At 44.1% G+C, this 13,256-nt stretch overlaps 1 protein-coding gene across 3 annotated transcripts in view; it reads right to left on the bottom strand.

Moving 5' to 3' along the window:
- LOC138975991 (probable ATP-dependent DNA helicase HFM1) overlaps nucleotides 1-13,256 on the bottom strand; it is a 57,051-nt gene that overhangs the window by 28,715 nt on the left and 15,080 nt on the right. For all 3 annotated transcript variants that reach the window (XM_070348781.1, XM_070348783.1, XM_070348782.1), the window contains exons 10-19: nucleotides 11,095-11,141; nucleotides 9,611-9,764; nucleotides 8,400-8,541; nucleotides 6,863-6,964; nucleotides 6,150-6,295; nucleotides 5,471-5,518; nucleotides 5,153-5,199; nucleotides 3,874-4,007; nucleotides 2,820-2,867; nucleotides 2,491-2,574 (exon numbers count right to left, since the gene is read on the bottom strand). In XM_070348781.1, coding sequence (XP_070204882.1) covers nucleotides 2,491-2,574; nucleotides 2,820-2,867; nucleotides 3,874-4,007; nucleotides 5,153-5,199; nucleotides 5,471-5,518; nucleotides 6,150-6,295; nucleotides 6,863-6,964; nucleotides 8,400-8,541; nucleotides 9,611-9,764; nucleotides 11,095-11,141 — 952 coding nt within the window. The remainder of the gene's footprint in view (nucleotides 1-2,490; nucleotides 2,575-2,819; nucleotides 2,868-3,873; nucleotides 4,008-5,152; nucleotides 5,200-5,470; nucleotides 5,519-6,149; nucleotides 6,296-6,862; nucleotides 6,965-8,399; nucleotides 8,542-9,610; nucleotides 9,765-11,094; nucleotides 11,142-13,256) is intronic.

Genomic DNA, 13,256 nt, shown 5'->3' with positions numbered 1-13,256 from the left:
GTTGGGTCAGTCCAGCCAACGAACCCCCGCCATTTATAGACTGAACAGGGACCCATCGGGTCTGATCAGAAAAGAAATGGTCCGGTCCGGTCGGGGGTGCCGATCCGGTCCGGTCGGGTGGTCCGGTGTTCCGGTGGTCCGGTCCGGTCCGGTCGAGTGGTCCGGTGTTCCGGTGGTCCGGTCCGGTCCGGTGGTCCGGTCCGGTCCCGTACCATCCGGAGGTCCCATTCGGCACAGAACCATCCGTACCCACAAAAGTGTTCGGGTGGTTCGGTCCGGACGTGGAAACACAGTACCATCCGGACCCGTAGGTCCGGTGGTCCGGTGTGTTCCGGTTCGGTGCCAGACCACCCGGACCAACAGAGGTGGTCGGGTGGTCCGGTCCCGACCGGACCACTGGTCCCGTACCGTACCATCCGGACCCGTAGGTCCGGTGGTCCGGTGTGTTCCGGTTCGGTGCCAGACCACCCGGACCAACAGAGGTGGTCGGGTGGTCCGGTCCCGACCGGACCACTGGTCCCGTACCGTACCATCCGGACCCGTAGGTCCGGGGGTCCGGCAAGGGCCAGAGGTACTGTCCCGCACCGGACCCTAAGGTCCGGTACGGTCCCGTACCATGGGTCCCGTCCGGACCAAACCCGGAGGTCAAGTCCAGTCGGGACCCGTGGGTCCGGTTCGATCCCGACCCGTAAGCCTGGACCGTTCCGGACCCTTGGTCCGGACCATCCGTCACCCGAACACCAGACGCTAAGGAATGGCGTGGGGTCAAGACGGTCCGGTCGGAGGTGTCGGTTTGAGCAACAGAAACAATGTTCCCGTCGCCCTGACCATTCGACAGAAGTACCACGTTCTGTCGAACACCTCCACGTCCAGTAACTAGTCGGCCGGAGCGTTTCATAGAGGGACAGCCACCAGTCACACGGACGTCAGAGGGAACCGTAGTAGCAGTGGTCGTAGGCACGATGCCTGAAACCCCTGCCCCCACAGGACCGCCCTGAACGGGGTCAATTCGCATCCCAACCCCAGCGGGGAGGGAATTCATAGACCCCGTCATCTCCTCCGATCTCCCCCCCCATGAGTCCGAGACTACTGTCGAAACAGCAGTAGACGACCCAGCGAGGGAGTTCAGAGGAGGACCCGTGTCCCTCCTGGCTTCCACAGCGGTGGAAACCGAGGAGGGCACAGGAGAGGCACCGGAAAAGAAAGAAGTCGAAACCTGAGTCTCTCCCGTAGCCCCTAGATCAGATTCACCAACCCCCAAAGAGGGTTGGGAATCGACCCGCCCCCGGATTCGAGCCAGGGAGGAGAAGGAAACCTTCCCCCCAGGCTTGAAACCGGGAGGAGCTGAAGCCTGAGACTGAGGGCCGGACAACGGCGTCGAAGGGGGGGAAGCGTGTTCCACGGAAGGAGAAGGAGAAAGACGCTTTTTCTTTCCCCTCGACCTTCCCCGAACCTTCGACGGCGCAGCCCCGCCCGAAGTCCCAGGTTCAAGCCCAGCCTGTTTGAGCAAGCTCGCATTGAGCTTGCTCAAACAGGCTTTCTCCGCCCTCCCTCGCCGCAAACGCAAAGCGTTTGGGGAGGGAGAGTCGGAGCGCCGAAAGGTCCCCCTGTCCGTGCGCAAAACATGACGCTGTGCGCCCGGAGAAGGGTTGCCCCCGGCAGACTCTGGTTCCGTAGAACCAGAGCCCAAAACAAGACGAGACATCCTACCTCGCCCTGTACGTACCCTTAAAAAATCGAGAATTAACAAAATTCAAAGAAAATTAGGTCAATACTCAAGTGAATGAGGCGAAACGAGAAGCAGACGACCGGTCACCACGAAGTAGGACGGTAGGCACGCCGAGTCCGCCACACAACAACGGAGGCACAAGTTGGAAGAAAAACAACGTAGCCTCAAGCCAGAAGTGGAATAACACACAAAAATCCAACAGGTGGTAATCCACACAGAAAAGAAGACTCTAGAATCCAAAATAATCCGGGAGCGCAGCAGAAACACAGCCTACTGTCACGCGCGAAAAAAGAAAGAGGACGCGCCACCTACATCCTGTAAGGGGGAAGCACTCAGACAGTGCTTGGGATCCACGGTGGCGCATGGTTATGGGAGATAATTGTACCCACGCAGCGTTTTGTCCAATTTTTTCGGCCTATAATAGATAATGTGCAAGAATAGTACTGTCGAGGTAAGTGTTATATTGACTTGGTTTTTTCTTTCCCTTTTAGATACACTCTGCTTTGTTTGTTTGTGTTTTTTGTTTGTTTCTTTTCTCTTGTTTTTGTTCAGTCTTTGTTGGTTGCATGTGTTTGAACATAATTTTCACTTAAAGATTGCTTCCAACTTTAAACCCCCGAAAAGAAGTTTTGGGATGCCACTCTCGATGTCCCACAGTGATGCAATCTTGCATATTTAGTTCAAAATCAAAGGCGCAACCATGTCTTTCTGCAATACGCTAATGAACACCCAAGTTAGCATGTACATATTCTGCCACTGACCTGTGGGTGATGTCATGGCAGTGTCCGGGTCCACCGAGACCAGCTGCAGGCTGTTCAGTCTGTTGATAGCCGTCATGCACAGATCTGCAAACAAAAAAGAAGTGTAAATTGTCATTGCTGTTCATATTCAAACCTCAAGCTCTGTTTATACGTATCCGCATACGCACGCACCATGCCAACACAAGCACATACTCACCCCCCACCCCCACACACATAAACAAACACACAAGCGCACATACAAGCATTGTTCAGGCATACCAAGACATGCAATGGAATAAGTTCTCAATGAAGGTTGATCGAGCAAGTCAACAAACAAGTGATTCTTTTACCTTGCAATTTCTTCTCTACTTGTTGGGTACTCAGACCAGAAGGCAGCCCTAAAACATAGACACAAGCTTTTAAGATGTTCACACCACAAAACATCACAGAGTTACCAAAACTGCTAGCAGAAATTCCCAGATCTATTTTGAAATACATGTAGCACGGATGAAAAAATACTAATCAAATAATTCTAAAAACCCTGAGAAGAATAAATGTCAAGGTCAAAATATGAGGGTTCCTGATGAATCAGAACTTATCAGGCATGAGATTGTGAAATTGTAAAAAGCATATGAGCGAGCCAACAAAACCACAGTAAAACTTGAATGTCTTTTCACGTTTATTAGCTCTCCTTTATGCTCCTCTCTCTATATATTCCCCTCTCCACCTTTGATAATTATCTTTGAAAGAATGATGCAAAATTGTGCAATCTGGGGATCTCAAGAATAATCCGAATTGTTGAAAATGGTGGAAATAACTCAAGCCTACATATCATACATGTTCACTTGTACAGACATATGCTGGGATGCGGAAGTTCAACCATTTCCGCTAGTCCGATGGGCGAGTAACTTTTCAAATTCACTAGCCCACAAAGATTTCCACTATTTTTTTTATTTATTTTTATTTTTTTTATTTTTTTTATTATTATTCTCTTTATTTATATAGCGCCTTATCCGAAGTTCAAAGCGCTTTATGCCGTGTGAGATGGAATTTTTTACACAATATATCACGCATTCACATCGACCAGCAAACCTAGCTAAACATGGTTTCAATATTTTCCTGTGAGAAAGGTAATCTTTCTATAAACACACTCTCAAGGCTTAGGACAAAGTGATAGTCAAATCAAATAAGAAAAGTTATTGGCAATAGATCAATAGAGCAGTAATATTGGATTTAACATGAACTGCACAGTTGGAAGTTCACAAACTAATTGCCACTCGCCCAATTGGTGAGTCATAGATATGATTTTCCTGCAATTGCCCAGCAAAATGTCTACTTGCCATTAGCAAGCAGGCGAGTGTATTTCCACATCCCTGCACATCCAATTAAAAAAAATAATATCACCATAGTGCCGAGGGTTTTTGGTGGCGCGGACATGCAGAAGAGTGTGTGAGAGCCAGGCGGCAGCATCAGCCATGTCTGTGATGGTGTTCAGCACTATCTCCACGTTCACATGTTCTGTCAGGTTCTTGTGCAACCTGTATGTGTAGAGATGAGAAGATGGTTCTGAAGTGAATAAGTGACATGGTGGTTTGTTTTGTAAGGATACTTTTTTGGAGCAGCTCTACGTCTTGTGCTAATCGAAATCCTAAAAACTGTGTACACAAGAAAGTTGATTTAAGGTACATCTCTGAACTAAACATCAAGTTTATGGCAGACATTATAGAGTGGAACATCAAGCTTACAGCGCATAGTGGAGTAAACAATAGTACTACAAATACCTAAACCACATTCCTTTTTCAGGCTTAACTTAATCATTCTGGGAGGCTTCTGAGATAACTAGTCTTGCAGCTTTGTAACCAAGCAACAATTAACTTTTGATTTCAGTCAGCTAAACAGAAACCTCTTTTACGTCATCTTGCTAAGTTTCAGTGGTACCTGTAATTATAGGAAACCCTTGGGACCATGCAGCCAAAAGAGTCCCCACGTACATTGTAGGTGTTCTTTCACGACAGGTGTATTTTGGTCAACATAATAGACAAAGGGACAACAAAAGGTGTCCGTTCTTGGGAGGTGCCCTCTCATCAGAGGGGACTTAAATCACTGTAGTCATTATTGTCCACTGACACTATACTTTGTGTGTGTGCACGTTTTAACGCAGGCCTGAAAGTGGCGAGTATTTTACTCGCCATGGCGGGTAGAAACATGTAAATGGCAAGTAGAAATGTTAATCTACTCGCCAAATTCAAGTAAAGTTGCTGAAACAAAAGGTTGGTTTGCCGAGTAAAATGTGCTCACTGGCTAGTGAATTATGAGAAGTACTAGCCAAAGGCCAGTACCCCATTTTGTGGACTTTCAGCGCTGAAATGCAGCCTCAGGCCAGAGCTGCTAAAGGCCTATGGTAGCTCAGCTTCAGTACACAATCGGTAAAACTATTCCTAAAACAAATAATGTACTCCTGCTGAGTTATATTTGCAAGAAAGTCATTCACAACAGTCATTCACAACAGAACAATTCAACTGGAACAAAAAGCCATAATAACAATATAAATATGAAATAAACATGCATTAAAAAGCCCAAACAGGGAACACAGTCCACACAAATAAACAAAATGAATAGCAAAAGGTCATGCATAACTGAATAACGGGCATAATAAACACCTGCATTCCAGCAATAGACTTACATGCTCTCGATAACCTGCGTTCCGTTCACTAAAGATTCATACTTTCCCTGAAAGGAGCATTGGAACATTGTGATTAAGCTTGTGATTGAGCAAGGTCCCTAACCAGACTGTGCCAGCTGTTCCAAAATTCCTCTTTCCATGAACCCCTTAATTTAGATCAGAGTAAATAATTCATCCAGCCAGGTCTGCAAGGACAGAGTTATGCTTTAGTATGAATTCAGTACATATGACTTTCTTGTATGTGATACATGTGTTCCATACACTTAGACCTAACGAATATCTATCAGTGTTGTACAAATCATGGTTCAGTGAACTTACTTTTAGCTGTGCCTTTGTCATGATGACGACAGTTGCAGATGTGTCAAACTGTAATGAGAAAACAAGAGAATCAAAATGCCGGTTCTTTCAAACATTTTGCAAATTTTCCAATATTGTTATTAAGATGATTATATTTAAGATTGTCAGGCGCTTAGAACTATTTTAGGATTTGCGCCCTATAAATACCCTTATTATTATCATCATTATTCGCAAACTGTAACATATGATATACCACCTAACAAAATTAAGCCTCTTTGTCTGTAATTGCTACCAGGCCTCACTGCAAACACATCGTGTTTTTTTATTCAGGTTGTGTTCTGAATTCATTAATTTGACCGTCTGTCTTGCCCTACAAGCACTAATCGGCCCAAGTAGTTATCACCATTATCTGCATGACACATTACATACCTTTAAATTCATAATCGTCTGATCCACTTCACAAGCAACATTATTCGAGTGATAACCGTTACTATTGCAGAAGGGGTTTATGTTGACCAAAAGTGGGTGTATTCCCTGTAGGGGCACTTTCCTGTAACTGTCGCATGTCACTGCGCCTACAGGGAATGCATCCACTTTTGTTTGACTTGGACCCCTTCTACAATAGTAACGGTTATCACACGGATAATGTTGGTCGACTTAGACCCCTTCTGCATTACTATGTGCACAGTATAATTATTACCTGAGGTCGCCCAGCGCGGCCAATCATCTGCAGCACCTGCTGATCGGAGTATTCGCGCGCCATACCCATCACGTACATGTGTGTTGCTTTGATGACCACCAGGTGAGCTGGGAGATTCACACCCACTGACAGCGTGCTTGTAGAGACTGAAAATACATGTAACACAAAGACATGATTAAAACGCTTAATTGAACATAAATACACTACTAAGATCAACTTATTGCATTAGCATTTAAATAATGAGCAACATGTATATATATCACAGTAACTGACGATCTTAAACACAACGCAGGCAAACAGTTGCATAACATCGTATTTATAAAAGGCAGACTCGTTCTCACATGAACAGTTCGGCCCATCGTCTCAGATCTGGCCAGTGTTTTACATGGGCTTCAAGACCAACCCTCCACTTGGTCACATAACAAATTTCAACACCATGAATGCTTGCTGTTATAAGTCCTCCAGTGTTTTACATGGGGTATAAGACCATCCCTCCATTTGGTCACATACCAAATATCAACACCCTGAATGTTTGCTGTCATAAGACGTCTGTTTTGGGTGAATCAATGTTTTAGCAGCTTTCACAAAATTAACTCATACAAAAATGCTGTCAGAATTGAGTGTGCATTTGCCCTGCAAGCGTCCATAAGACATTATTCATTCAAATAGGCAATCAGAATAGGTGAATATACTTGAGAAGAAACTAAACCTACTCAAAACAGCCAGTTTGCTGCTTCGGAAGAGTTCCTCCACGATTTTCCTGTCGTGAACCTCCAGTCCTGCATGGTGCACGCCCACTCCGTTCATCACCAGATCTGTAAGTATCAACGGCATTGTATTCATTGTCGTTAATATCATCAGAATCGTTGCTATCAACACAGCTATACAGTGGAACCCACTTTTAAGACCTAACAAAAATCCTGAGAAAACCAGGTCTTAAAAAGGAGCGAGTCTCAGTTAAAATGGAGCTAAATTTACAGAGGTTATGATCAGAAAATCTGAAAATCAGGTCTTAAAAAGGAGCGAGTCTCAGTTAAAATGGAGCTAAATTTACAGAGGTTATGTATGATCAGAAAATCTGAAAATCAGGTCTTAAAAAGGAGCGAGTCTCAGTTAAAATGGAGCTAAATTTACAGAGGTTATGATCAGAAAATCTGAAAATCAGGGTCTGAAAAAGAGGAAAGTCCTAAATTGGGGGAGGGGGGGTTTGTTTGTTTGTTTGTTTGTTTGCTTAACGCCCAGCCGACCACGAAGGGCCATATCAGGGCGGTGCAGCTTTGACATATAACGTGCGCCACACACAAGACAGAAGTCGCAGCACAGGCTTCATGTCTCACCCAGTCACATTATTCTGACACCGGACCAACCAGTCCTAGCACTAACCCCATAATGCCAGACGCCTGGCGGAGCAGCCACTAGACTGCCAATTTTAAAGTCTTAGGTATGACCCGGCCGGGGTTCGAACCCACGACCTCCCGATCACAGGGCGGACGCCTTACCACTAGGCCACCGTGCCAGTAGGGGGGAGGGGGGGGGAGAGAGAGAGGAGGTGTCTTAAATGGGAGGTTCCGCTGTAATACAACGCATACATCCTCTATCCTCTACCGCTGTTTATGTACAGGGGTACCTGCACTGAAAGGACACTCTTCAGCACCAACCAAAACCGTCCCTACGCTGCAGTTGGCCCGTCATGACAGGTATATTTACACCCCCGGTATAGGGGTGTGTATAGGATTCGGTCGATGTGTTTGTTTGTTTGTTTGTTTGTGTGTGTGTTTGTGTTCGCATATAGATCTCAAGAATGAACGGACCGATCGTCACCAAACTTGGTGAACAGGTTCTATACATTCCTGAGACGGTCCTTACAAAAATTGGGACCAGTCAAACACACGGTTAGGGAGTTATTGGTGGATTAAGATTCTACAAGGACTTATAGAGGGACATATTAATGGTCAAAGGGAAATAACCTTCTCAGTTGGTGGCAGTGAGAATGGTAAGGATGGGGGTGTTTTTCCTACCTCGGAGGAATTTCTTGTTTGGTTATGTATACAGTCGAACCCCCCTTTTGCGACCTTAAAAAAAAAAGTGAAAATCAGGTCCTAAAAAAGAGGGACTCTCAAAATGGGGGTAGATTTACAGAGATTATGAACAGAACATCTGAAAAAACATACCCACTTTCACCAAAAATAATGGTAGCCGTTTAAAAAAAAAGTCAGGAATTTGAACAAAATAACACACAAAAATAGTTACCAGAGAGTTTTCTCTCCTGGATCCTGCTAGCAGCATTGGTGACTTCTTGTCGAAACTGAGGGATTACAAATGAGGACTGTCCCCAGCGGTGCTTCACCAACGTCTCTGCTGTTTGCTGACAGCTTTTCCTTGACGAACAAAACTGAAACACAGCAATGTAATCTTGTCCTCTCCAAATGCAGTTAAAGAAACCCACAAAAAAAATTTGGCCATTGAAGAAAAAACACTGACAGTTCACGTAGATCATCCTTTTCTCTCTTTTTACATTTAGTCAAGTTTTGACTAAATGTTTTAACATAGAGGGGGAATCGAGACGAGGGTCATGGTGTGTGTGTGTGTGTGTCTGTGTGTGTGTGTGTGTGTAGAGCGATTCAGAGTAAACTACTGGACCGATCTTTATGACATTTTTCATGAGAGTTCCTGGGTATGATATCCCCAGACGTTTTTTTCATTTTGTTGATAAATGTCTTTGATGACGTCATATCCGGCATTTTGTAAAAGTTGAGGCGGCACTGTCACACTCTCATTTTTCAATAAAATTGATTTAAATTTTGGCCAAGCAAGCTTCGACGAAGGCCGGACTTTGGGATTGCATTTCAGCTTGGAGGCTTAAAAATTAATTAATGACTTTGGTCATTAAAAATCTGAAAATTATAATTAAAATTATTTTTGTATAAAACGATCCAACATTACGTTTATCTTATTCTTCATCATTTTCTGATTCCAAAAACATATAAATATGTTATATTCGGATTAAAAACAAGCTCTGAAAATTAAAAATATAAAAATTATGATTAAAATTAAATTTCCGAAATCGATTTAAAAACAATTTCATCTTATTCCTTGTCCGTTTCTGATTCCAAAAACATATAGATATGATATGTTTGGATTAAAAACACGTTCAGAAAGTTAAAAAGAATAGAGATATAGAAAAGCATGCTATATCCTTCTCAGCGCAACCGCTACCGCGCTTTTCTGGATTGTTAATTTCACTGCCTTTGCCACGAGCGGTGGACAGACGATGCTACGAGTACGGTCTTGCGGACAAAAATGCAATGCGTTCAGTTTCATTCTGCGAGTTCGACTGAGCTTGACTAAATGTTGTATTTTCGCCTTACGCGACTTGTTTGTTTTTTGTAATCTGCACTTTCAATAATCAAAGATCATTTCAAAATCCACTGTACCCAAAGACACCAACACATGAAGTTTACCACAAGAGTTGGCTTTCCAGCGCAGTAGTTGTCTATTACAGCATGCAGCTTGTAGGTCAGGTGAAGGTCAAAGCGAAAATCCGACGAGCCTTCAGAGAATGGGTATCCCAGAACCACCCTCTGCAGCTTCACCGGCCGATACTCTTCTCCAAGTCTGCATAGGGAATGATACAAAATAAATCAGCTTCTGTTTTCTTGATTCTAGTGCATTTGCTGAGTTTTGGTTTGCTTGTTTGTTGTCTCCTCAATCCATGTTTACTGTTTCAGATATATACAGTGGAATCCCCCTATTAAAACCGTCAAAATCAAAAATACAAGAAAATCAGGACTGAACGAGAAGAATTGAGTCTTAAAAGGAAACTTTATAGGCATTACTGTATTGACAGGAAATCTGGGCGGGGATGTAGCTCAGTCGGTATCGTGCTGAATTTGTATCCAGTTGGCCGCTGTCAGCGTGAGTTCATCCCCACGTTCGGCGAGAGATTTATTTCTCAGTCAACTTTGTGTGCAGACTCTCCTCGGTGTCAGAACACCCCCGTGTGTACACGCAAGCACAAGACCAAGTGCGGACGAAAAAGATCCTGTAAAAGTGTAATCCATGTCAGAGTTCGGTGGGTTATAGAAACCCGAAAATACCCAGCATGCTTCCTCCGAAAACGGCGTATGGCTGCCTAAATGGCGGGGTAAAAAAACGGTCATACACGTAAAATTCCACTCGGGCAAAAAACACGAGTGCACATGGGAGTTTCAGCCGACGAACGCAGAAGAAGAAGAAAAAAAAAAGGAAACTTTATAGGCATTACTGTATTGACAGGAAATCTGAGAAAGAAAGGTCTTGGTGGAGGAGGGGAGGGGTCGTCTTAAAAAGGAGTGTCTTGAAAGGAGGTTCCGCTGTAGTGCATTTGTTATATGAAGTCTTATATCGCGCGCGTATCTCCAGACTCGGACTCAAGGCGCAGGGATCTATTTATGCCGTGTGAGATGGAATTTTGTACACAATACATCACGCATTCACATCGACCAGCAGATCGCAGCCATTTCGGCACATATCCTACTTTTCACGGCCTATTATTCCAAGTCACACGGGTATTTTGGTGGCCATTGTTTTTATCTATGCCCATACAATTTTGCCAGGAAAGACCCTTTTGTCAATCGTGGGATCTTTAACGTGCACACATGTTGGTCTAGCAATGAACACTCAACAGAGTAAAGGATCTGAAACAACATTCAAAAGGAAAAGCGACCACCACAACAACCAGTCTGAAGGATCCCAGAAGAGTTTTTCTTCTGTATAATTCACCTGTCTATAATGACCACTTCTGATCGTACCCCTGGCCTGTCCTTGGAGACAGGTTTGACTGTATTCACATCAGTTGTGAAGGACGTAATCAAAGCAAAGACATGAGGATTATTCACGCAAATACAACACTACCATGCAAAGTCAAAACAAACAGTGTAAAAAAAGAAAAGATTGGAACACCTACTTGTACACTGAGGCTGGGTTTGTCGGCAAACTGAGCCACTCTGCAATCTGAAAAGTGGAAGCATTACAACAGTGTACACAAACGAGAAACAAAAAGAAGCCTGCAAAACAATGTGAGAAAAATACTTCAAACACAGCTATATCTCTTGCTGCATGCCACCTTCTTCTCTTTTCTCCTGTCTTATGTCTTCCAATTTTCCTGATTCTTTTGTAAACTTCTAGATTTTACAACCTCTGTTGTATATCATTGAGATAGCTTATATCTGCTTCTACAGTGGAACCCCCCTTATTAAGACACCCCCCCCCCCCTTTTTTGTTAAGGCAAAGGGAGCCACTAAAATCTAAATTTGTATTTACTTCTACCATAGGCTAATGTTATATGCTTATGAAGTGGTAAGGCATATACGATTTCAAAACGGATAACGTTTTCAGTACCGTCACTGTCCGTTACCATGGAAACGGCAATCTCCAACTGCCAAAATGGGTTGCTAGGAACACGTTTTTTAGCTTCCCCTTAAATCATAGGAATGTGATTTTTTGTATGAAGGATGTAGGAGTCCATAGTTGTGGAATGACAACAGGGATTTTTCCTAGGATGAATAGTTCTGATAAAATATTTTTTTTAGATGAATTATCATGTTTTTCAGCACAATTTTAGTAAATATGACCCGCCTGAACAGTTATTTATTAATTTAAAGAAAATTCCTGTTGTCATTCCACAGGTTGTCCTCTGATAAGCATGTCCCTTAAGTTTCATTGCATTCTGAACAGCTGGATTGAAGAAAAACAGTTTCCTAGAAAGCAGGTCATGCAAAAACGCTGAACAGAGAAACAAGGCCGAGAACATTTCAAAGCTCTTTCATTCACCCCAAATCAATGTTAACATAGTTCAGGTATTTTTCACAGACACCTGGTAACTACAGGCTTACCTAAAACTGCCCAGCAGCATATGCTGCACCCCCTTGTAGTCTGATGAGCTCATCCTGTCTTTTGAGTTTAGCTGCACGCACAGTGTCGCGTCTCTTGTTTAGCTGATCTTTCTTGAACCTGAGGCTGCCAAGAACCCTTTTACACTCCTAGCCTTGTTTAGTCTTTTCATGTTACAGCCTGTTGTAAAGCCGTAGAACTGTGCAGTGTTGAGAGCAGCCGCTGGTTCAAAATTGAATTCCCTAGCCCCTGTGACGACTGCAAACCGTACGCGATTTTTGCATGCAAATTTGTCCTTGGGGCAGCGAACCCAAACGCTGCTGTGGAGACACTCATTAGAGTTTTGGGTTTTGCCTGACACACATCTCTGAAGCAGTTGATCTTTCGTCAGTCTCTGGTAAACTCGTTCTAGAGGAGGATTCAGCTTCTTGAAGTTGAGAGGTGTATGGACGAGTTTTGCGTGTGGTCCTGGGGGCTGGTAGAAGGACCATGACGCGGCACCATGGGGGCACAAGTCATGCTGTGGCTTGTCATCTGTTGAGAAGCCGTGACGCAGAGATGCCATCACTGCCCGTTTCATGTCTGCAACTGTCTTACCCCCCCCCCCCCCCCCCTAATTGCCCGATTATAATATATCGTCAACTTCCTGATTGTATTCAGAGTCAGCTGATCATACCCTCGCCCTCCCAAAGTGATTCCTTTTTTGCGGCAGTCTGTCACAAGGTTGCGAAGCGCTGTTACAAGACGCTTGGAAACGTGATTGATGTACTCTTCTTTTTCTATGGTTACTTGATCTCCATAAGGCTTTATTTTGGAAAGTTCCTGGAAGGTTTTTGTGTCACCGTCTGACAGGATAACTGTGTATCGCAGATTGTGCTGCGACACTGACCTGCCCCACAGAACCCGAGCCGCCTCGACTTCCATGATGCCACTGGAACCTAAAAATAAAACCACCGTTTCAGTCAAAGTCAGCCACTGAATAGCAAACACACAAACACACACAAACACACACACACACAAAAGGCAATCAGCCACATATCTACCAACATAGACGCTATTATTGCTTTTGTTCAGTACATGTATTACTATGCATGGATTAGTACCCAAACACACACACACACATGCATGCACACATACATGCATGCACACACACACACACACACACACACACACACACACACAAACACACACAAGGCAATCAGCCACAGATCTACCAACATAGACGCTATCATTGTT

The sequence above is a fragment of the Littorina saxatilis genome, linkage group LG9 (genome assembly GCF_037325665.1).
Source record: "Littorina saxatilis isolate snail1 linkage group LG9, US_GU_Lsax_2.0, whole genome shotgun sequence".
NCBI lineage: Eukaryota > Metazoa > Mollusca > Gastropoda > Littorinimorpha > Littorinidae > Littorina > Littorina saxatilis.
Note: the sequence above shows the minus strand (reverse complement) of the source record. Positions and strands in the feature narration are given on the sequence as shown.